A 25,888-nucleotide genomic window follows, 5' to 3' on the forward strand; every position below is an offset into this window, starting at 1 on the left:
ACCACTGCAATGGTTCAAGTAAAGGAAAAAAGTTTCAGTTATAATCAATGCTCTATAAAGAATCAAAATTTTCCCCAGCTGGACTCTTTCTTATAAAAAAGTTACACTGTGGATGGTAGGAGTAGGAGAGGACATACAAACAATCTAGTCTGCAGAACACAACTACTACTAGAATTTTCAACTTTGCAAAATAGTTGGTAGAGTGAAAGAAAATATAAGGTTCTTGACATACCAGTGTGCAGTAGAATGTACAGACCACCCCTGTTGCCACTACCGCACCCCACAGATCAAATCCCGTGACTGTAAAAAGAAAAAAAGAAAAGAAAATGCATGTATAACTGTGAAACATGTATAATAAAAATATTTCTCAAAAAATCATCAATAGGAAGTGATTTTATTTACGGGGCACCTATCTTTCTACCTACTTCTCTACTCCTGCCTAAAACTAGATCCAAATCTCATAAAATGCCCCTAAACAAATGAAGTTTAAAATTTTACTTGGTAAGTGAGATGGAACTAGTTTCTGCCCTTTGAGAACATACCTGGATCTACCACTGCCTACATTAAGTACATGAAAAAGCATTTATATTGTAATGAAGCTAAGAAACAACTTGATTCTGTAAGGTAGTTACCCAGACTGAATGGGGCCAGAAAGTGTGTGTCTTCATAGTTCAAATAAACACACTATTCTACCAGTCCTTGAAAGACAAGTTGTGCATGTTACTAAGAGGAGACCAAGAAAGAGAAAAGTCATATAATTTGCTACCATTTATCTAAGTGGAGGGGCATATTATATTCTTTCTAAATGGAAAAATAACAACTCTGCCCATATATGTGATCATCTATATAAAATGGGCCAATTCCTTGAAAGACACAATAGGCTAAAACACTCATGCAAGAAGAAATATACTATCTAAATAGGCCAATAGCTATTAAAGAAATTGAATCAATAATTAAAAACCTTCCAAAACAGAAAGCTCTAGGCCCAGATGGTTTGACTGGCAATTTCTACCAATTTAAGGAAGAAATTATACCAATTCTTTGCTATATCTTTCACAGAATAGAAGAGGGAATACTTCCTAATTCATTCTAAGAAGCCAGGATTGCTCTAATACCAAAACCAGATAAAGACATTACAAGAAAACTACAAACCAATATTTCTCATGAACACAGAAGCAAAAATCTTCAGCAAACTGAAAATTAACAAGTAGAATCCAAAAGAGTATAAAAAGAATTATATACCATGACCGAGAGGGATTTATCCCAGGTATGCAAGGCTGGTTCAAAATTTAAAAATCAATTAATGGAATCTATCATATTAACACACTAAAAAAAGAAATGTCACGTGATCATATCAAAAGATGCAGAAAAAACATCTGACAAAATGCAACCTCCATTTATTATAAAAACTCAGTAAACTAGGAATAGAGGGGAAATTTCTCAACTTGATAGACTATGTACAAAAATCCTACAGCTAACATCTTACTTAAGACTGAGAGAGTCAAAGCTTTCCCACTAAGATCAGGTCCAAGACAAGGATGTCCCCTCTCATTGTTCCTTTTTAACATTGTACTGGAAGTCCTTGCTAATGCAATAAGGCAAGAAAGGCAATAAACAGTATATATATTGGGAAAGAAGAAATGAAACTCTTCTTTTTTCACAAATGACATGATCACTGATGTAACAAAAACTGAAACTGGTAAGTGATTACAGCAAAGTTGTAATATACAAAAGTCAATTGTTTTCCTATATAATAAATTAGCCTCAAATGTGAGTGACATAATTGATAATGTTAAGATGTACCTTGATTCATTTGCAGTGACATGGATGGAACTAAAGGGTATTGTGATAAGTGAAATAAGTCACTCAGAGAAAGACAGTTATCATATGATCTCACTGATATGAGGAATTTGAGAAATGAGACAGAGGATCATCAGGGAAGAGAGGGAAAAGTGAAACAAGATGAAATCAGAGAGGGAGACAAACCATAAGAGACTCTTAATTTCAGGAAACAAACTCAGGGCTGATGGAGAGGGATGGGGTGACTGGGTGACGGACACTGGGGAGGCTATGTGCTATAGTGAATGCTGTGACTTATGTAAGACTGATGAATCACAGACCTGTACCCCTAAAAAAATACATTATATATTAATTCCCCCCCCCAAAAAAAAGATGTACCTTGATTCAAAGCCAGGGCAGAAGCACAACTGGAGTAACTTGGACATGCACACATTGTGGAGTGGGCATGTAAAATGATACAACCATTCAGAAAAATTGTTTTCCAGTTTCTCTTAAGTTTTATACATGCACCTGCCTTGTACTAGGTTATCATGGGTTTATGTTTAACTACACTGCTTCCAGGTATTCAACCAATAAACCAATAGAGATAAAAATATATGTCAAAAGCAACTCCGGGGCACCTGGGTGGCTCAGTGGGTTAAGCCGCTGCCTTCCGCTCAGGTCATGATCTCAGGGTCCTGGAATCGAGTCCCGCATTGGGCTCTCTGCTCAGCAGGGAGCCTGCTTCCCTTCCTCTCTCTCTGCCTGCCTCTCCATCTACTTGTGATTTCTCTCTGTCAAATAAATAAATAAAATCTTAAAAAAAAAAAAAAAAAAAAAAAGCAACTCCTCAGACACATGCTACCAGAATCTACAGGATGACCAAATCTGGTCTTGGTATTGATGAAGAGGACGCTACTTCTGATGCTGGCAATGTTGCCATAACCAAAGAGATGGTGCCCCTCAAAGGAGATGACAACATATCACGTATGGAAGAAGCAGAATATGTGCTGCCCCAAGAATTATTTGTACATATATTCAATACTTTATCGTTATTCCTTCTGGTAATATATTTTCTTTTGGGGGGGGATAATATATTTCAAGGATGTTGTTCTTTATTTTTTGTTAATATTTTAAAAATCTCGGGCGCCTGGATGGCTCAGTGGGTTAAGCCGCTGCCTTCGGCTCAGGTCATGATCTCAGGATCCTGGGATCGAGTCCCGCATCGGGCTCTCTGCTCAGCAGGGAGCCGGCTTCCTCCTCTCTCTCTCTCTGCCTGCCTCTCTGCCTACTTGTGATCTCTCTCTGTCAAATAAATAAAATAAAATAAAAAAATCTTTAAAAAAAATCTCTATGACATGGCAAGAACTATTTAAGGGGAAGATAAGATTTCTTTGTGAGTGAGATGCTGTGATATTTAGGAACTAAAGCCCAGCTCCTTTTTCATTCCTAGTTCCACACTGGCTTATTTTAATGGAACAAGGTAACATTTGTTTTAAGATGTATGTAAACTAATGTTGACTGTGTGGTCTAAAGTGTTTAGGAATCGGGGCCCCTGGGTGGCTCAGTGGGTTAAAGCCTCTGCCCTTGGCTCCTGTCATGATCCCAGGTCCTGGTATGGAGCCCTGCATCAGGCTCTCTGCTCAGCAGGGAGCCTGCTTCCTCCTCTTTCTCTGCCTGTCTCTCTGCCTACTTGTGATTTCTGTCTGTCACATAAATAAATAAATAAATAAATAAATAAAATCTTAAAAACAAAGTGTTTAGCAATCAAGCAGATTCCTTAGTAAGGACCAAATTTTTTGTCACTAAAGTGTTCTGAGCTATACCTTGATGTTTAAAAGAAAAATATTGGTTAAAACAACTTTTACCTTCTAGGATCTATTTTTTAAATCTTCTATCCCCTATAGTTATCAGCTGCATGTACCAGGCACCTAGAAACTCATATGTTAAACTGAACCAACTTGATGGGAATAATTATCTATAGGTATGTTTTCCAAAGAAGAGCGTTGTTTAGCAAAATTATAAGCCTATTTAGGTGTGTTGTAAAGCTGCTCAAAAAGTAACTTAGCAAGTTCTGTGAGTGGAAATGCAGTGTTCAAGTCACATTCTGCTTTAAAAGTTTGTAACAAATGCAAATGAACTTAAAAAACAGCAAAGCGAGACAAAACAAAACCTGTACAAGAATGATCTTAATAGTCTTAATTCATAATGGCCTAAAAGTGCCCAACGTTGTTGATGGATAAACAGACTGTAGAGATACAGATGATAAAATATTAGCAATAAACAGGAATTAACTCCTGAAAAATATTTTGTTGAGCAAAATAAACCAGTTACAAAAGAGGCACTACATGATTCCATTTATATAAAATCTAAGAAAAGGGAAAACTAATTCATGGTTGACAAAAAAGTCAGAGAGTGGCAGCTTGGGTTGGCAGGGGAATTTATTAGAAAGAAGCACAAGAAAATCTCCTAGGATTAAATGGTAAAAATAGTCTGTATCCAGTTGAGTGATGGTCACATAACTATGTACAATTGTTTAAAACTAGTTCAACTGTACACTTAATTTCTGTACATTTTATTGTGTATAAGTTGTGTTTCAACAAAAAATGGTTTTTAATTTCAAGAAGCAAGAGGGGGGCCACCTAGGTGGCTCAGTGGGTTAAAGCCTCTGTCTTCGGTCATGATACCAGGGTCCTGGGATCAAGTCCCATATCGGGCTCTCTGCTCAGTGGGAGCCTGTTTCCCCCCTCTCTCTGCCTGCGTCTCTGCCTACTTGTGATCTCTGTCTGTCAAATAAATAAATAAATTAATAATAAGAAAATAAGAAGCAAGAGGGGCGTCTGTATGGCTCAGTTAGTTAAGCATCTGACTCTTGACCTCAGCTCAGGTCTTGATCTCAGGGTTGTGATTTTAAGCCCTGCATTGGGATCCATGCTAGGTGTGGAGCCTATTTATAAAGAAAAAGGTTTTAAAAGTGAGAAAGAAAAATTTATCAAATCAACTAATTGCATCTGCATAAACTTATTTCAGTCCTGATTCTAACAAACACTGGAAAAAAAAATCAAGGAAAGCTGAACACTGACTTCATATTGATTTTTTTTAATAATGTTCATATTTTATTTATTTTTTCAAGATTATTTATTTGTCAGATTGAGAGAGAGAGAGTACAATCAGTGGGAACGGCAGGCAGAGGGAGAAGCAGGCTCTCCGCCAAGCTGGGAGACCAATACGGGATTCAATCCCAGGACTATTGGGATCATGACCTTAGCCAAAGGCAGACACTTAATCAATTGAACCACACAGGCATCCCAAAACTAATGTTAATATTTTAGATATGAATATGGTATAATTGTATGTACAAAACACATCCCGGTATGAACTTCTAGTTATAAAATACCTAAGTCACAGAGATTTAAGGTACATGACTATAATTAATAATCCTGTATTACACATTATAAGTTGCCAACAGAGTAAATATTAAAAGCTCTCATCCCAAAAAAAAGAGCTTTTGTAACTGGGTATGGAGACAGAGGTTAACTAGACATTGTGGTAGTCATTTTGCAATAGATACAAATCTTAAATCATTATAATATAATACAATGTTATAATTAGCACATCATTATTTTTAAAAGATACTGAATTCAGATGAAACTATGAAATACTTCAGATGTACAGCAAAATACTCTACTGAGGGAAACAGAGTGAACCAAACCAAGAGTTGATAATTTTTCGTGTAAAGTATACATTAGAGTTCAATATACTATTTTCTTTTTTCTAGCATATATTTATTTAAAGTTTTCAATATTTTTTTAAAAGGTAAAATTTTTTTAAGGTAAAAATGAATCTTAACACTCTCTAAGTGTTAAGATTCATTTCAGTTAAACAAGTTTCTATGGCACATCTGTTGCATACCAAGTACTATATTTATCTTTGGCCACAGTAATATATGCAACTGATATTCAAGTAGTCAAAATTCAGCAGCTTCTTGGGCCCTAATTCCTACGGAACAGCCCAGTAAACTGATAAGATCAGAGTCCTTGATTTCTTCATAGATGGAAGACAGAACTCTCTTACTGCCAGAACTGCACTTTAAAACCCTAAGGCCACATCTTTAATTATACTTACTGCCAATAGGTAACTTATGAAGTTTATAAGTTAGCTCTTTACACATGAAATGGCTTGATCATGATGTTGGTAATATTGACTTGGAACATGCCTGACATTCAGAATTCAAGAGCACGTTATATAATGGAATATTTTATAATGATACTGTTGTACTTTATAAACTTAGGTAATAATTATTATCCATCTGCCATGAAAGCAGGAAATTAGAGTGTGGGTTTAGCAGGGCTTTCCATTTTATATTAACTCCAGGAATTACATCACATTTTCCCCATCAGACTACACCTGTACATTTCATAAGGAAGCATAAATGATAAACTAACATCTGATTGATAAGAATCCAAAGGATATGGGGTTTTCCCAAAGCCTTCTAAGGATATGACTAACAGGCATCTTTGCCTCAGGAAACTATTCCAGTTCCATGGCTTTTATATACCCAAAACCAGAGAGTACAGGAGTATGTCAATCAGCACCATCTTCATATATTTGTTTAAAGAGGACACCATAGCCACTTTCATTTTGTCACTAGGAGTGAGCTGATATTTCAAATCAAACAAATCTCCTTCTCTTGCATTTTGGACAACAATAGAAATGGAAATAAGGAAAGCTCTCTCTCTGCCACATTTTACTATGGAGTTGAGCTGAGTAACACAGAAGCCTCTTGACTATGGACTTCCACCAAGGAAGAAAGCACAGCCATTCATGATTTAGACAATAGGGGGCGTTCATTCTGAAGGAATGGAGCATAGTGGGTTGGCACTTCAGAGATTCACTCCTCCGGGAAGTCGGCCCTTCTATTAATCATAGATCTTTTGGAGCTATGGATCCAGAAATGCAAAGAAGCTGCTAAATACTAAGCCCACCTTGCTCCCCTCAAGCTGATGAAGGTTACTGGAAACATCCCTCCAACTCCACAGCTCCTCAAAGAGAGAATAAGTTCTATTAAAAATGACCCCCAAAATGTAAGTGACATAACTGGTAACTCCAAAATATACCTTGATTCAAAGCCAGGGCAGGAGCATAAATAACAATTCCAGTATACAAAATCTACGAGAAAAAAGAAACAAACTGTATGAATTATAAAATAAAGTCAATTTTTTCTATAACCTCAACAATGAGTTAAAACAGTAGTTTCAATATACTTAATAAAATATGTTTGTAACTTGAAAATGTTATTTAAGTGGAGTTGATTCTCCTGTTTGTGGTGTGGTCATAGTTTACAAAAATCTTATATGACCCATTTTGTTAAAATTATGGACTTTTCACATGGTGCTTAGTGCAGATAATCACTGATTCATCCCCTCAAGCTTGAAATCAACTCTCCTCAATCTAAACAATTAGGAAGAAAAAATACAAGTTTAAAATGAGATGATTCCCCATTCACATGATTTCAAACTATTTTAATCACTACATAATTAACAGGGAAAACAGTGAAAATTTTGTAAACTGGTTTTAAAAAGTTTTCATGCTCACTAATTAAACAAAAGTATGTATTTACACTAAAAAATCCTGAAATCCAACAAAAATCATATTCCATCTTTTCTATATATTATTTTCCACTCACATACCTAACAAATATTTATTAATCCAGGGATGATAAATATGGTCTTTTTTCTCAGAACATCATTTCCACTGCATTTGATCTTTCAAATATATCATATATATTCTATGTGATTTTTTTCTATAAAAATGTATTATGGTTCTATGATTCTCTATGAGTCCATGTTTACTCTATAAAAACATATGAAAAAGCCATATTACAGTATTTGAATGATTGATTATATTACATAGGTAGATCAACGGAAATAAGTCCTTCAAGCGAGAGATGCTAAAGCTTTCCTCTTTTTTGCAAGAAGGAACCAGACTTCCACAGTCATTATCCTGACCAAGTTGAAGATTTGAAAACAAGGCCATGGACCATCTTTCTAACACCTGTTCTCCACTTTTCATTTCTGTAGGCATTTCTAAAAATTACACAAAGAGGGTCTGAACAGTTGGTAAATGCAAGCTACCAGCTTCAGTTCTTTGTCAGGATCTCTGCCAGACCCCAAAGGGCTCCTTTCTTTTACCAATGACCAATCTAAGTTATACAATTTACAGAAACATAAAATGGAGTCAAGTTAAACAATTTACAAAGGCACTCTGTGACACTGTTGCAAATGCTTCGGTAGCTTGTGATTGGGGAAGTGAATTACAAATAAGGATGAGAATGAAAAGTCCTTCCTGGACTTCCATGATCAAACCCATCCCTAAAGCACTCAGCTGCCAAGAGGAAGATGGATATAAATGAAGAGACAAGCCTCCAGCAACTTGGATGAAGAATGGAAAGTTAGTTTACTCCTGTTTTCAACCCCTCTTTTTTATCTTTCCTGTGCTTACCAAATAAGTTTAGCCCAGGTGCCTTGGCTGAAAACATTTTAGACAACAGAAGGTAAAGCAGACTAAGGGAGAGTGACTTACTGTTTGAACAATGAAGAGGACTGTTCCACAGAGACGGACACATTTGTTAAACCGAAGCTCTAAATACTGTTTCCAAAAAAGGGAGAAATGGTTAATATGTGAAAACTTTATATACCTTTTAAAAAATGATCTGCTTATGAAGTAAAGGGGTTAGAAATTCAAAACAACTTCAGTCATCAAAAAGAATGACATCTTGCCATTTGCAACAATGCGGATGGAACTAGAAAGTAGAGTGAAAGAAGTCAGTCAGAGAAAGACAAACACCACATGATTTCACTCGTATGTGGAATTTAAGAAACAAAACAGATGAACATCGGGGAAGGGAAGAAAAAATAAAATAAGATAAAAACATAAAAGGAGGCAAACCGTAAGAGACTTTTAACTATAGGAAACAAACTGAGGGTTGCTAGAAGGGAGGTTGATGGGGAGATGGGGTAACTGGATGATGGGCATTAAGAAGGGGACGTGAAGTCATGGGCACTGGGTGCTATATGCAGCTGATGAATCACCAAATTCTACCTCTGCAATTAATAACACATTCACTATATGTTAACTAAATTGAATTTTTAAAAAATTTAAAGCAACTTTATAAGTGATTTGTATTCTGTATTCCTATATTACTACTATTTTTCTTTACATATACCAAAATTGGCTCTTGCTTTACAGTACAGTTCATTGGATTTTCACACCTACAGGATAGTTCCATCACCCTCGGAGAACTTTGTTATGTTGTTCCTTTACGGTCAAACTGTTCCTAAACCCTAAACCTTGGCAATCATTGATCTGTTCTCCATCCCTAGTTTTGGCTTTCCCAGAATCTCACTTAAGTGGATTATATTCTGCAACTTCAAAATGAGTGAAGTGCTCTTCTCCCCTTTTCTTGCTATCTACTTCAGACATTACCCTGATTCACTTGGGACTCAGCCCTTTCCCACTGCAGGCAATTGTGATGGACTTGTCCATCAAGGTGTCCTGCCTCTTTTGACTAAGGGATGGTCACATGACCTAAGCTCAGCCAATCAGTTCCTCTCTCCAACGGGTATTTGGCTCTTGGATGTATAATATAAAGACAGAAAATGATTGAAGCAGAAGCAGACTGATCTAACAGTGGCCTATAGAGGCTTCACTGGCTTCTGTCCTTTTCACAGGCTAGTCATCCAGCTTTTCACTCTGTTCTATGGGCTACCCCTATATCCTTCCAAATAAATTATTTTTTACTTAAATTGGCCTAAGTCAGTTTCTGTTCAGAGCCAACAACCCTGCCAATTTTTTATACTCTCCTTGGTATCTGCTATATCTTCAAATATAGTCAGCTCATCTCCTATATTATATGTTATAATATAGAGTTAGAATCATAGAATTTTAAAGTTGGAAAGAATCTGGGGTCTCGAACATTCTTTAACTTGAATCCTATTACTCTCGTAGAGGGAATTTTAAAGCTGACAACAGTCTTCATACCAGAAAAAAAGGAGGAAGGAAAAACTGACATTAAGTAATAGTCTGGAGAAACGACACCAGATATTTTTGCTCCATAATCACAGGTAACAGTTCTAGAGTATTTGCTGTGTACACTGCCCTCCCAACAACTCCCTGAGGCCAGAACTACCTATTAGAGGAAAGGGCACCGGAGCTAAGAGATAACACTAGAGTTGCAACCTTATAGCTCTCAAAGCCGCAATGCAAGTCTAGGACTATTTAATGCATAAATCTGGACAGGGAACAACTATATTATTCCAAATAAGTAAGCAAGGAAACCGACCATAGCTTTGAGTAGGGGGACTGACACATAGTAGGACCTTCCAAAACAACTGACAGGTAAAAAATATATGCAGCACATTATAGTTTTGCGGAGGAGCTCCAGCCCTCAACCCAGTCCTACTTGTGACTGCACAAGCTTGGGGCAGTCACTGGAGATCTTGGGCTCCTCTTCTTGAAATTGAGGATCACAGTATTAATTCTTTTCGCTCTTACTTTGCAGGAGTTTGGAAACTATTGAATGATATAAATGGATGGGGAAATATTATAAACTGTAACCCAAAACTAAGACATTAAGAAGTTGGATCTAAATCCACAGATTAATATAATTCACAATTATAAGCATACATACATATTCACAAATAAATATATATGAATAATAAAGACAAATATAATCCAAAAATACATATTTTACACACACACACATATATGTACACACACAGATACATATACACACACATATATTCTGGATAACTCAGATCCAACACACAGATTACATGGATCCAGAAAGATCCTGAAAAAGTGGGGAATGAAACTGGATCCCTGCATTTTACTTCTTGTCTGTGGGTCTGGAATGGGCGAAACACCTATCAGGCCTATACTTTGAAGGCAGGGACAAATATATAACAAAAATGCTTCTGAACAGCTAATTCTAGTAAAGAAATGTAAGCAGGAAGAGATTTCACATTGAGCTAGAATGCCAAGGTATCCCTCGATGCTGGACTTCTTATTCTCTGTAGGTGGTTCCACCTCTCAGCACAAAACATGCAAAAAATACTCACAAGAAAGTGTTTGTTATGGCCAACTGTCAGGGACAAAGCATGTTATCTAACCTCCCTGACCCCTACTGCTGGGCACCCGCAAGTCATGAACACCCCCAGCACACCCAAATCCTTGGTGTTTGGTTCTACTTCTCTTGTTCTCTCTGCACTCTATTACCCTGCCTGGGTGTATAACAGACTTACCAGAGTTTTCAGAAGCAGACAGGAGGCACCACTGCATAGTCCCAGGCATGTGTCTACTTTGTCTCACACTCTCTCATGTAGCTTAATTTTGTCTGCCAACATGGGGCTTTCATAGTACCCCCCCTAAGGATGGTTTAGAGTATTGATTCAGATAATGCATGTGTAAAAAACATGCAGCCCAGTGCCACACATGTATTAAACATTTGGTAAACATTAACTTTTTGCCATTTTTGGCTGGAACCCTGCTAACAGGCTCCACCACGGGAAATGTGTTGGAAATCTGTTTCTGGTTGAGTTAATGTTGCTGCCCCTTAGGAGGCATGGGTCAGTGCTTATTAGAGGAGCATTCCTCTCTGGGGACTGAAGTCCTCTTGCAAGGTTCTTGAAACCTCTTCTGAGTTCTAGAGTTGGTTAACTACAAATCAGAGCCCATGGATGCAAACTGCCTAAGGGCTCATCAGGTAACATACACCAGTGGATCAGCCAGGTGTTCATATGTTAAAATGTTGAAATATTCCTCATATCCACTAAGAAATATGTCATCTCATCTCTCTCTCTCAAAACCAAGTACTCCCTTCACCCCTGTCCCTTTTCTCTTTCACATTTTTGAGGAAGACAAAAATGCAGATAAAGATCTCTCTATCATAAGAAAGTAACCATGCACCTATAATGATGAGGCCTCAATACAGAAACTGACAGGAGGTGAAATCAATGGCTTTAAAACGAGTTCCTGCATCACAGGGAATGTGAGCCCAGTGTCATCACTCTTCTAAATTTTTGTAAAGATTTTATTTATTTTTTTGACAGAAAGAGAGTGAGAGCACATAAGCAGAGGGAACAGCAGAGGAAGAGGGAGAAGCAGGCTCCCCGCTGAGCAGGGAACCGGAAGTGGGGCTCAATCCCAGGACCCTGGGTTCATGACCTAAGCCAAAGGCAGACACTTAACTGCTTAGCCAACTGAGCCACCCAGGCACTCCCAGGCTTCTAAATTTTCAAAAGAAACTATAATCTGGAATTTTATTTGACTTCTCAACATCAGAAATGCTAAATTAATTTTCTTTCAAAACACCATAAGGGTCAAAATAAAAAAAAAAAGAGAGAGAGAGAGAGAGAGAGAGAAAACAATTTGGTCTGGGACAGCCAGCTTTGTTACCTTTGAGCAAAACAGAGAAATTCTATCCTGCTCACTTCTGGGATGATGACTGAACTCTCCCAAACACAATGGCCAGTGAGTGGAAGGCATGCTGCCCCAGGGGTGCCTCGCCCTGGATGGCGTCACTATAGCCCAGGCGTTTGTCACCAACACTTGTGCCATTGAGGCCCTGTAGCTGGCACCAGTTGAACCAGCCTCACTAGGAAACCACCTTTCCAGTAGCTCTGGATTAGAGCACTCAGTACCTAAGCTCAAGGACTAAGGAATGAGTGTAATCACCCTTTGGATCATGACCTGTGAAAGAGGAAACTCTGCCCTATTTATCCGTGTTGCTCATGGGATAGTACCTAGGAAAAGGAGACCAGTGAGGGCACTGAACAGGCCCCTCCACACCTCAGAGCTTTTATGCCCCACCCCCAATTCCGCACTCCCATTCACAGCTCTTTACACTAAACCAAACATTCCCCATCTTTGCAAGGCCCTTTCCTGCAGACAACTGAAGAACACCTATAACCAGCGGAGCTGTGCACCAGGAAAGATCTTTTTCCTTAATCATCTTTTCAGATACAGAGAAGGTAGGCCTGTTGGATAACCTTGCAGCCAAGTCTTCCTAGTGACCCCAAAACAACCACCTCTGCCCCTACCACCACAAATACTTAGGGTCAGCGTTCGTCCAGCACTCACCCTGCTCCAGACACTATTCTGAATGCTACATTTGAATCATCTCATTTAATCCTCCCAACAAATGGATAAAGTAGTTGGTATCGTTTTCATTTTCAGATGAAAAAAAAAAAAAGGGGTGGGGCATAATGGTAAAATAAATCACCCAAGTTTACCCAGCTAGTAAATGTAGAATCTGGTCTCAAATGCAGGTACTGAGACTCCTTACAGCACCTTAACCATTGGGGAATCTGTCTCTCCAGGGAACATGCCTGTGTGGAAGCAAGGAGGGGAGAGTGCAAATTCTTCTCCAACTTTCCCGGAAAAGCGAATCTGGGACAAGGCCGTTCCTTTCAAGGAGGAGGGGCTGAGACTTGATCACTTGCCCTCCCCAGAATAAAAAGTATTAAAATCTTTCCCCTTGACTCCGAATCAAAGATGCTCAAAGCAGAAAGGGTCTTTGTGAGCACAAGTCCAAATCATTCCGTTTACATTGGAGATTTCTCTTTTTCACTGAGCTCATGCAAGATTCTGTTGCCTTCACTGGACGACTCTCCCCAAAAGGGGACCTCAGGGGAGGTCATGGACCTGGACAGGGAGGGATTTCGACATGGTGCAGAGTCGGCCATCAAGAAAAATCCCTCCAAAACCCTGAAAAGCCCTGCCCCTTTTTCTCCCCAGCGCCCCCTTCCCCCTTTTTACCTCGTAGGTGCTGGTAATTCCCAGTTTGTAGAACACCGGCAGGAAGACCTCCGCGCTGATGGCCACCACAAAGAAGTAAGTGATGGCAAAGATGCTGAATATGGCCCCAAAACGGTACACCTCCGTGGGGGTGCCCAGGACGGTGACTGCCGACATGAAGCTGGCGGTGAGGGACAGCGCCACCGGCACGGCAGTCATTCTGCGGCCGCCCATCAAGAAGTCCTTGGAGGTCTGCTGGCCACCCCCGGCGAAGGCGTAGTAGATGCCAATGGCAGCCGAGATGAGCAGCATCCCCGCGAACACCACGTAGTCCCACACCACGAAGGTGCCGATGCCCCGCGGCGGGTCCATGGTCGCTCGGTCGTGCGGCTGCCCAGGCCCTGCGTACAAACGGTGGCCCTGCGACGCGCTGCCCGGGCCCGCGCTTTACCTCTGCGGCCCGGCGCTCTCTACTTATTCCCCGCGCGGCCGCCGCCGGCGCGGCGGGCGTGGCGCCCGCGGGGATTGGAGGCGTCCTCCAGGTATCCGTCCCCCAGCTGGCCGCGAGCGGCCCGGAGACGGGGAGAAGGCGCCGTCAGTGGCCTCTGCGCCCAGGGGAGCCAGCGCAGCTCCTCTAACTGGGACTTCGGAGGGGAGAGGGGCACCTCCGCCACGCTAAACCCTCACCGGGTGCAGGGCTCGGGGTGGCCGCGGACACCTGGGAGAACCCGAGTCTTCAGCTGCGTTCTGCCGCGAACTGACAGGGGGTCTCTAGAGACCGCCTAAAGGTTACCAACTGGCACCTGCGGGAACGCACCTTTTAAATAAGCTGGCGACCCATGGGGGGTATGGGTCGAAGGGTATTTGTCACGCCTGCACTTTTAGCTTTCCAGTTCAACAGTTCGGGTCCTTAGAAGATACACCTGGAGTAACTAGATTGCCTTACTTGATAAATTAATGGGCGATTCCTGTGACAGTGCGCGTTGAGTTGAGCTTCCAGTTCCTAGACAGGTAAGCATTTACAAAGGACAGGAAGAAATCTGCGCTATTGGTGCCTGCCTTTTCATTCAATAAGCATTTCTGATCCCCGGTAGTCTCTCCTTAACATGACAGTTCCTATAGTATTAATAATACCTACTATTTAAGGAGACTTACTCTTTAATAATAATACCTTAAAAATAATACCTACTATTTAAGAAGTTCTATGTGACACAGAACATGCTTGGCACCTTATACATTAACTAGTGTAATTCTTTCAATTACCCTTGAGGTAGGAATAATCTCCATTTTTCAAATGGGGGAACTGGCATAGGAAGATGAAAACACTTGCCCAAGGAAATGGTGGCGGTTTAAGGTTTTGATCTCAGAATTTGTTCTTCAAATCACAATACTATATTTTGTAGAGTTCATGTAGATAGATGTTAAATGTAGTTATAAATACATACATTTAAGTGAAGACACTTGAAAGCATATGGAAAACAAGATCATATCCAGTATCAGTCCTCGGGTCATATTTTAACTGGCTTGCCTTGAAATATTACAAACAATACATGAGTCAGACTTGTAAAGCAATGTGACTCCAGGTTTTTCCTGTAAAATAGACCCTCCAGTCAAAAGTACCCTAGCATAGGTCTATTTCAGGCCACCTTGTTCATTGTCATACATCTGCATAATTTGCCAGGTGATTCTTGGTAAACAATCCACAGAATGCGTTTAGCCGAACCCACTATGTGAAGGAAGAAAGCTATTTCAGATTTTATGTTTTGTGAGCTGGCATTATTTGTATAACATTTTCAAAGGGAACTAAAGAAGGAAATAGAAGCTAAATCCAAGCAATGCAATCATTTAAACAAATATGTGGTGTGGAATTATGTCCCAACTGTGTAAAATTTGCTGTCTTTGCACTTATGACTCTCTTGGACAAAGACAGCATTTTCTCCTGTTCTTACTGCCTGGCACTCAAACTCACCAGGAAACATCATCTCCTAATCCCATCTGCTTTACAACCAGCTATACTTAGTCCTCTTAGTATGTTTATACTCATTTGTTGGCCTTCCTGGTGGTATAGTAGTGCAGTTGCTTTGATCAAGGCTCTTAATGTAGGAGTATTTTATGGATTCCATGATCCAAAAGCAGGAACTGGAAAGCCATTCTACATACTGCTTCATTTTTTTCCCTTTTTCTCCAGATGTGTTCTCTATTGCCACAGGCGCATGGTCAAAAATGCCCTTAATTCAGTGGAATGCAGAGACTAATTAGCATCTTTGAATTCTAATTCTAAATCCCTGCAAGGAGAAATCCTTCTGGGGTAGCTTTGGTCACACATCCCCAGACTTCTAATCCAATCATCCCTGGCCAGAAGGGCAGGGTTCTCACTGTGGGCTGCACAGATTCACCCTGACAGTAGGGAAAGGGGAATACTTCTCCACATAGGAGGGTGATAATGTCTGCAAAGTGTCTCCTCTATTAAATGTCCGTGTCATTTTATTATCTCCTCTGCATAGAAGATAAGCTTGGGAAAAGGGACTGTGCTTGCCTATCAGTGTAAACCCCCAGAACCTAGTTTGTTGCCTAAAAAATATGCTAAACCTACTGTATTGATCCTACCTTACAATGCTTATTGGCATCCAGAATTTCCCCCTAAACTTCTAAAAATGAAATTTGGAAATCTGATAGTGATCCTATTGAATCCTGAATCTAGATTACTCAGATGCTTACCTATGTTTTTGAGAGGAAAAGTCAAGGCAAGTGTACTACCAATAAAATTCTCTTCTGTCTGCCTATTCTTTACCTTGGAATCACAACCACAGTTACTAGAGAATATTCTTCTGAATTGGCAAAGGAAGATAAGAGCACACGAGCCTTCCTCTACAGAGTACTTTCTTAACATCCTTCCACCTAGGAACATTGAGTTAAGTTGGAAATTTCAGGTTAGTACAATGGCAAATGTCATCACATGGCTTGAGTTGGGAAAGAGGTCCATGAGTCAGCACCTAGCATCTATACCCCCACACACATATCTTCTTTTGTTTCTTTCTTATCCGGGTCCTACTCTAACCAAATCAGTGTCATCAATGCTGAGTTATAGTACTAGGTACTTTTATTAAGTAATGGGAACAATCAACCTAATAGATTTCGTAGAAGTTTTATCTAATGTTCTGTTATGATTCCTACTAAATAATAAGGGCTGTGAAACTCATCATATTTCTCCTTCTAGCAAAACTGCCATAGCAGCTCAGTAAGCCCAACTTTTCTACTATCATAGCCCAGACCCTTAGCTTGGTTTTCTGGCACAGATATTTCCCTCCTTTTGCTTACTTAATTTTTGTTGTCTTCACCAAGTTTCAACATTCCCTGCATATGTATCTTTTATTGCACGTAATCTCAAATCTTCTTTTGGATACAGAAAGTTATTCACAAAGAAGGAAAACCATGTACCAAAATAAATTCCTTGTGCATACCGCAGTACCTCCTAAATCATCACTAACATGGCATCAAAGAAGTAAAAAAGGTGTCAGCCCATAAGGACAGAGAGAAAGCAATATGAGATGACTGCCAATAAAAAGTTTGCCATAGTTTGGGAAGAATGAATGCAGAGAGACAAGCAGAAAGTGACACAGGTTTCAGTCCCCCCCCCCCCCCCGTGTGAAATACCCTAAGGAGAGGAAGCTGACAAAGCAATTTGTACAATAATACCCCTGGGAAAAGTCAGAAATCAGAGGGGCCATATACTTCTAAAGGTGAAGTATAAGGTAAAATGAAAACCAGAAGACTCCTATATGGAGTGCTTTGGGACTGGCAGTCAGGTAAGTACCTCTCCTTCTTCCTTGGTAGAAAACTACAGACACCTTCTGGAGAGGTTAAAGCAAAAAAAACTCTGGCTCAGGACACCTGTCACGGCTAACCACTAGAGTGAGGCATTTTCCTAGAAGACAGGGATTAGAGAAAGTGTCTACTGAATGGCAAGACACCCTCCTCATCCTTTTCCTACTAGGCTCCCAGCGTGAGGACATTGTGTATGTTCTCAAGAAGGACTGGAGAGGATTTCTTTCTGAAGACACCAAGCAGCCCAAGAGAATGTTGGCATTTAAAGGTTCTATAAAAAAGCAGAGCCCCCACCTGACCATCCTAAAGTGAGGCCCTCCCATCTATGAGCTCTACCTCCAAACACACTTTCCTGCTGGCTTCTACTGTCTCTCTCCTTAATATGAATGGATAGTCAGGGATCACTATCCCTTACAGAAAAACCTTTTTTTTTTAATTTTTTAAAAGATTTTATTTATTTATTTGACAGAGAGAGGGAACGCAAGCAAGGGGAGAGGAAGAGGGAGAAGCAGGCTTCCCACTGAGCACGGAGCCTGGGATCATGACCTGAGCTGAAGGCAGACGCTTAATGACTGAGCCACCCAGGTGCCCCACGGAATAACTTTTTGCAGGAAAGACAGAGACAAAAACAAACCATAAAAAAAAAAAAAAAATTACACGGTGCCTGGGTGGTTCAGTCAGTTAAGTGTCTGCCTTCAGCTTCTGTCATGATCCCAGAGTCAGGGGATGGAGCCCTGAATCAGGCTCCCTGCTCAGCAGGAAGTCTGCTTCTCCCTCTTCTTTCTCCTCCTCTCCGTTGTTCTCTCTCTCTCTCCCAAATAAATAAAATCTTTTAAATAAAAAAGAAACATTAAAAAAAGAGTCAATGAAGGAAGCAAAGGGAAACCCTAAAAATCCAGAGTTATTCTGAGAATACAAGGAAAAACCCAGTTTTTCTGAGAAAATAAGGAAAATTCTTCATGTTGTGAAATGCAAAGAGTTTGTTATTAATTTCATGGAGGATAAGAATGTGCTTTTGGACATCAAAAATATAGAAGCAGGAATTAAGAATTAGTAGAAAGTCAGAAGATAAAGTTGAAGAAACCCTCTATAAAGCAGAACAAAATATAAAGAGATGAAAAATGGGAGCTAAAAGAAAAATTTAGAAGTTCAGTGTTGGGAGTCTATAGCATGACTAAAGGAATTCTAGAGAGAGAATGGAGGAAAGGAAATTATCAAAAGAAAATTCAAGAAAATTTCCCCACATCTTAAGAACATGAAATTTTTTTAATTTAAATTCAATTAACATATAATGTATTATTGGTTTCTGAGGCAGAGGTCAATGATTCGTCATTCTTGTATAATATCCAGTGCTCATTATATCACATGCCCTCCTTAATGTCCATCACCCAGTTACCCCATCCCCCTCTGCCTCCTTCCCCTCCAGTAACCCTCAGTTTGTTTTCTGTAATTAAGAGTGTCTTAATTAAGAGTGTTTGTCTCCCTCTCTGATTTTGTCTTGTTTTATTTATTCCTCTCTTCCGCTACGATCCCGTTTTTGTTTCTTAAATTCCACACATGAGTGGAGATCATATGATAATTGTCTTTCTCTGATTGAATTATTTCACATACCATAATACCCTCTAATTCCATCCACGTTGTTGTAAATGGCAAGATTTCATTTTTTTGATGGCTGAGAAACATTCCATTGTGTATATATACCACATCTTCTTTATCCATTCCTCTGCCAAAGGACATCTGGGCTCTTTCCATAGTTTGGCTATTGTGGACATGGCTGCTATGAACATTGGGGTACAGGTGTTCTTTTGGATCATTACGTTTGTTTCTTTGGGGTAAATACCTAGTGGTGCACTTGCTGGGTCATAGGGTAGCTCTATTTACAACTTCTTGAGGAACCTCCATACTGTTTTCCAGAGTGGCTGCACCAGCCTGCATTTCCACCAACAGTGTAGGAGAGTTCCCCTTTCTCTGCATCCTTGCCAACATCTGCCATTTACTGACTTGTTAATTTTAGCCATTCTGACTGGTATGAGGTTGTATCTCATTGTGGTTTTGACTTGTATTTCCCTGATGCTCAGTGATGTGGAGCACTTTTTCATGTGTCTGTTGGCCATATATCTTCTTTAGAGCAATGTTTGTGTCTTCTGCCCATTTTTTTAATTTTTTCAGTGTTCCAAGATTCATTGTTTATGTACCACACTCAGTGCTCCATGAAATACATGTCCTCCTTAATACCCACCACCAGGCTCACCTATCCCTCAACTCCCCTCCCCTCCAAAATGCTCAGTTTGCTTCTCAAAGTACACAGTCTCTCATGCTTCCACTCCTCCCAATTCACTTTTTTCCCAATTTCTCCCAATTTACTTTCCCTTGTCTTCTTCTAATGTCCTCCATGCTATTCCCTATGCTCCACAAGTAAGTGAAACCATATGATAACTGACTTTCTCTGCTTGACTTATTTCACTCAGCATAATCTCCTCCAGTCCCATCCATGTTGACACAAAAGTTGGGTATTCATCCTTTCTGATGGCTGTGTAATATTCCATTGTATATATGTGCCATATCTTCTTTATTCATTTGTCTGTTGGAGGGCATCTTGGCTCTTTCTTCAGTTTGGCGATTGTGGCCATTGCTGCTATGAACAGTGAGCCCTTCTTTTCCCTACATCTGTTATCTTTTGGGTAAATACCCAGTAGTGCAAATGCAGGGTCATAGGGCAGCCCTGTTTTTAATTTTTTGAGGAATCTCCACACTGTTTTCCAAAGTGGCTGCACCAACTTGCATTCCCACCAACAGTGTAAGTAAGAGGTTTTCCTTTCTCTACATCCTCTCCAGAACTTGTTGTTTCCTGTCTTGTTAATTTTGGCCATTCTAACTGGTGTTTTCTTAATTGGATTATTTGTTCTTTGGGCATTGAGTTTGTTAAATTCTTTATAGATTTTGGATACTAGCCTTTGATCTGGTATTTCATTTGCAAATATCTCCTCCCATTCTGTCAATTGTTTTTGGTTTTGTCAACTGTTTCCTTTGCCCTGCTAAAGCTTTTTATCTTGATGCAGTCCCAATAGTTCATTTTTGCCTTTGTTTCCCTTGCCTTCGGAGTTGTGTCCAGGAAGAAGTTACTGTTGCTGAGGGCACAGAGGCTGCTGCCTGTGTTCTCCTCTAGGATTTTGATGGATTCCCATCTCATATTTAGGTCTTTCATCCATTTTTAGTTCATCTTTCTGTATAGTGTAAGAAAAGGTCTAGTTTCATTCTTCTGCATGTGGTTGTCCAATTTTCCCAGCACCATTTGTTGAAGATGTTATCTTTTCCACTGGATATTCTTACCTGCTTTGTTAAAGCTTAGTTGACCATAGAGTTGAGGATCCATTTTTGTGTTCTCTCTGTTCTGTTCCACTGATCTATGTGTGTTTTTGTGCCAGTACCATACTGTCTTGATGAACACAGCTTTGTAAGAGAACTTCAAGTTTGGAATTGTGATGCCACCAGCTTTGCTTTTCTTTTTCAAAATTCCTCTGGCTATTCAGGTCTTTTCTGGTTCCATACAAATTTTAGGATTATTTGTTCCAGTTCTGTGACAAAAGCTGATGGTATTCTAATAGAGATTTCACTGAACATATAGATTGCTCTAGGTAGCATAGATGTTTTAACAATGTTTGTTCTTCCAATCCATGAGCATGGACATGTTTTTCTATTTCTCTGTCTTCCTCAATTTCTTTCATGCATATTCTATGGTAAATTCTTCAGGTAGAAAGTTCTCACCAAGTATATAGACAGTGAAATTTAAAAGACCCACATTTAGGAGTTCCTGGGTGGCTAAGTGGATTAAGTGACTGACTCCTGATTTCAGCTGAGGTCATGATCTCAGACTCCTGGGATTGAGCCCCACATTGGGCTCCATGGTCAACGCAAACTTTGCTTGGGATTCTCTCTCTCCCTCTTCCTCTCCCCACGGACATGTGCATGCTTGCTCTCTGACTCTCAAATGAATAAATACAATCTTTTAAAAGAAAAGACCCACATCAAAACCCAACACTCTGAAATGCCAGAACCCCATATATAAACAATCCTAAATGCTTCCAGAGATTAAAAAAAAAAGAAAAGTCATGCTGCTGGGGGGAGGGGGGTTGGAAGAGGGGGTTGGCGTTATGGACATTGGGGACGGTATGTGCTATGGTGAGTGCTGTGAAGTGTGTAAACCTGGCGATTCACAGACCTGTACCCCTGGGGATAAAAATACATTATATGTTTATAAAAATAAAAATTAATTAATTAAATTTTTAAAAAAGTCATTACATACAAAGATCAGAAATCAGAATGGCATCAGACTTTCCAACAGCAACATTGAAAGCTAGAGGACAATAAAGTACCTTCAAAATTCCTTAGAAAATTATTTCCAGGGGCGCCTGGGTGGCTCAGTCATTAAGTGTCTGCCTTTGGCTCAGGTCATGATCCCAGGGTCCTGGGGCCAAACCCCACATTGGGCTCCCTGCTCCATGGGAAGCCTGCCTCTCCCTCTCCCACTCCCCCTGTTGTGTTCCCTCTCTCACTGTGTCTCTCTCTGTCACATAAATAAAATCTTAGAAAATTATTTCCAACCTAAAATTCTAACCCAATCAAACTATCAAGCATATGTGAGAGGAGAATAAAGATGTTTTCAAATTTTCACGATCTCCCAAATTGTACTCTATGCACCATTTCTTATAAAGCTTCTGGAGAAGTGCTATACAAAAACAGGAAGAAAATACTGAAAGGGAAAGACAAGGGAGTGAGGAAACAGGGGATCTGGGGAAACTAGGAATCTCCATGTGGAACATACTCTCCCAAAACAAGCAAAAAACAACGAGATGTCGTGCTCTCCCTGCCTGCAGAGATGACGCAACACCAACACACACACAGGTCGATGCACAAGCTCTTGTTTATTCCCTGGTCGATCTTTCTTCCCCCCTCCCCCACGCGGGGAAGTTCCCTTGCCTTATATAGGGCATAACAGCCAATCACAGAGGTGTTCACGTGAACAGGAGGTATCTGGGGCTCCTAGGCAGTGGTGGCATGTGGTGTTCATGTGACGAGCATGAGGTCACGTGTGGCCAGGGCCGATGTTTTTCAGGCTGTCCGTGCTGCTCGGGCTATGTAGCCGGCGCCATCCCAGGGGCGCTACTGGTGCCATCTTAGGGGCGCGACCCTGACAATGAGATATATGGATTGCCTTTCAGTTTGACCTTTATGACAGAGGAATTTTAAAAATTCTTTCAGGGGGCGCCTGGGTGTCTCAGTGGATTAAGCCTCTGCCTTCAGCTCAGATCATGATCTCAGGGTCCTGGGATTGAGCCCCACGTTGGGCTCTCTCCTCAGTGGAGAGCCTGCTTCCCCCTCTCTATCTACCTGCCTCTCTGTCTACTTTTGATTTCTCTCTGTGTGTGTCAAATAAATAAAATCTTAATAAAAATAAAAATAAAAATTCTTTCAAAAAGTGGGATGATATAGTGATGGCAGGTACATGGAAAACCAAGCAAAATATAGTTGACTCTTGAATAATATAGGAGTTAGGGGCACTGACCCTAACTGCAGGGTGGAAATCCACAGATAAATTTTGACTCCCTGAATAGCAGCCTACTGTTGACATGAAGCCTTACCAATAATATAAACAGTCAATTATCTATTCATCTGTTGAAGGGCATCTTGATTCTTTCCATAGTATGGCTATTGTGGACATTGTTGCTATGAACATTGGGGTCCAATAATGGCCCTTCTTTTCACTACATCTGAATCCTTGGGGTAAATACCCAGTAGTGCAATTGCTGGGTCATAGGGTAGCTCTATTTTTAATTTTTTGAGGAATCTCCACACAGTATTCCAAAGTGGCTGCACCAACTTACATTCCTACTAATAGTATAAGAGGGTTCCCCTTTCTCCACCACTTCTCCAACATTTGTTGTTTCTTGCCTTGTCAATTTTTGCCATCCTAACTGGTACAAGGTGGTATCTCAATGTGGTTTTGATTTGAATTTCCCTGATGGCTAATGACAATGAACACTTTTTCATGTGTCTGTTAGCCATTTGTATGCCTTCTTTGGAGAAGTGTATGCTCATGTCTTCTGCCCATTTTTTGACTTGATTATTTGGTTTTTGGGTGTTGAGTTTGAGAGATTCTTTATAGATCTTAGATAAAAACCCTTTGTCTGTAGCCTGGTGATGGATAATAAGGAAGGCACGAATTGCATAGAGCACTGGGTGTTATATGCAAACAGTGAATCATGGAACACTACATCAAAAACTAATGATGTACTGTATGGTGACTAACATAACATTAAAAAAAACAGTCAACACATATTTTGTATGGTATACGTATTATATACTGTATTTGTACAATAAACTAGAGAAAAGAAAATGTTATTAAGAAAATCATGAGGGGGGTGCCTGGATGGCTTAATGGGTTAAAGCGCCTGCCTTTGGCTCAGGTCATGATCCCCCGGGTCCTGGGATTGAGTCCCACATCGGGCTCTCAGCTCTGCGGAGAGCCTGCTTTCTCCTCTCTCTGTCTGCCTTCCTCTCTGCCTACTTGTGGTCTCTGTCTGTCAAATAAATAAAATCTAAAAAATAATAATAATAAATTAATTTAAAAAAGAAAATCATGAGGAAGAGAAAATACATTTACAGCACTGTTCTGTATTCATTGAAAAAATATGCATGTAAGTGGACATGCACAGTTCAAAGCCATGTTGTTCAAGGGTCAACTGTATTTCCTGCTAAGTATGTTAGGTTGTACAGCTACCAAATAGGTAAAAACTAAAGTCAGCTAATACCAAGTGTTGCTGGGAATGTGGAGCAGTGGGAACATGCATATAATGTTGATATAAATGCTTTTGGTAATATAGGGATGAAGCTATTCATGCACTGTGACACCAAATTTTCACATCCTGTTGTGTGACAAATGAAATTTATGTGTCTGTGCACCAAGGAGTATTCACAAGAATGTCTGTAGCTATAAGACTTAGTTCAAACTGGAAACAAGTACATCCACAAGAACATGGATTAAGACTCTGTGGTATCCTCACACAATCAAAATGGATGTGTGCAACGACATGGTACAATTTTATAGAGCTAACTAAAAGAAGTCAGATACAAAAGGACATGTACTGTATGACTCTATTTATATAAAATTCCAAAACAGACCAAACTATACTATGTTGTTTCACAATGACTGTAAACAGTGGTAAAACCATAAGGAAAAAGAAGGAGGCTGTAATCATAAAAGGCAGAACAGTGTTATCTCTGGGGAGAGGTAGCAAGTTTCCATCAGGAAGGGATACATAGAGAGCTTTCAGTGTGCTGGCAATGTTTTATCTCTTGATTTTAGTATTGGTCAATGATTGTTCACTTTCTAATTATTCATTAACTGTATGCAAATATTTTACAACTTAAAAGAAAGCTAGGTTTTAAACAGCATGACAGATTGAACACATATTCACTTTTTGCTCCCTCTCTGACCTCACTGACATGACTGCAGTGGAATAAAAATAGCATAAACTATAAAAGATAAACAGAGTGAAAGACAAAAGAAGAGGAATAAAACTTTGGAATCCAAAAAGCAGATGAATACATAGAAACTTCCTTAGAAAACCAGAGGAAGCTGAAATTCAAGCCAAAAGAATAGGAAGCCTAGGAAGAGGCTTAGCTGTGACTCAGAAGCTCAGTAAGATCAGGAATTGGAGATAACAAAAATTCTTGAAGGGGACAGGGTGCTGGGGAGGGGTGGCTGAAAATAGAATTCATTTAAAATCTATATATGAGGAAATTTTATCCCTACCCTGGTCAGCTGGGCAACAGCCCCTTCCCTACCTCAGCAGAAGATTTAATTTCACTTCCAGAAGAGGTTAAATCAGAGACAGATCACACTGGATACAACTGTAGCCTAGCTGTTATACTGAAAACTGGGGGACTAAGGAATATCTACATATGCAAAAAAAAAAAAAAAAAAAAAAAAAGGAAGACCCCTGGCATCTTTCCCCCAGTCATCTCTTTCCCAAACTCTTCCCCAAGACTGTAAATCTCCACTCACTACATCAGGTCCTCACTGAACTGTTTGTTGTCTAGAACTGATACGTAGTTGTTGCCCTGAGATCTCAGTTTATCATACCCCAGGGATTTTCCCAGTCTTTTTCCAGTTGATCTCTCTTTACCTTCTTTGGTACACTCCTTTGTCCTGGCCACATACACCACTCAGTAGCTTCCTGAACGACACTTTAGTCATATATATGATATATATAAAAATATATATAATATATATATAAATGATATATTTATGATATGTATAAATATATATAGTGATATATAAATGTATTAAATATATACATATTTAGATATTAATGTAATATATAAATATTAAGATATACATGATATATGACATAAAATATAATTGATATATATAAAATAGTATATACATATTAAATATATGTATTGATTATATATAATCATTATATAT

At 39.7% G+C, this 25,888-nt stretch overlaps 1 protein-coding gene across 1 annotated transcript in view; it reads right to left on the minus strand.

Moving 5' to 3' along the window:
• SLC5A8 (solute carrier family 5 member 8) overlaps window positions 1-14,478 on the minus strand; it is a 60,374-nt gene extending 45,896 nt beyond the window's left edge. The window contains exons 1-4 of the mRNA XM_059186650.1: window positions 13,597-14,478; window positions 8,362-8,427; window positions 6,897-6,948; window positions 233-300 (exon numbers count right to left, since the gene is read on the minus strand). Of these exons, the coding sequence (XP_059042633.1) occupies window positions 233-300; window positions 6,897-6,948; window positions 8,362-8,427; window positions 13,597-13,947 (537 nt within the window). The 5' untranslated portion in view covers window positions 13,948-14,478. The remainder of the gene's footprint in view (window positions 1-232; window positions 301-6,896; window positions 6,949-8,361; window positions 8,428-13,596) is intronic.
• Between the last annotated feature and the right edge of the window lie 11,410 nt (window positions 14,479-25,888).

Source organism: Mustela lutreola, chromosome 8 (genome assembly GCF_030435805.1).
Source record: "Mustela lutreola isolate mMusLut2 chromosome 8, mMusLut2.pri, whole genome shotgun sequence".
Lineage (NCBI taxonomy): Eukaryota > Metazoa > Chordata > Mammalia > Carnivora > Mustelidae > Mustela > Mustela lutreola.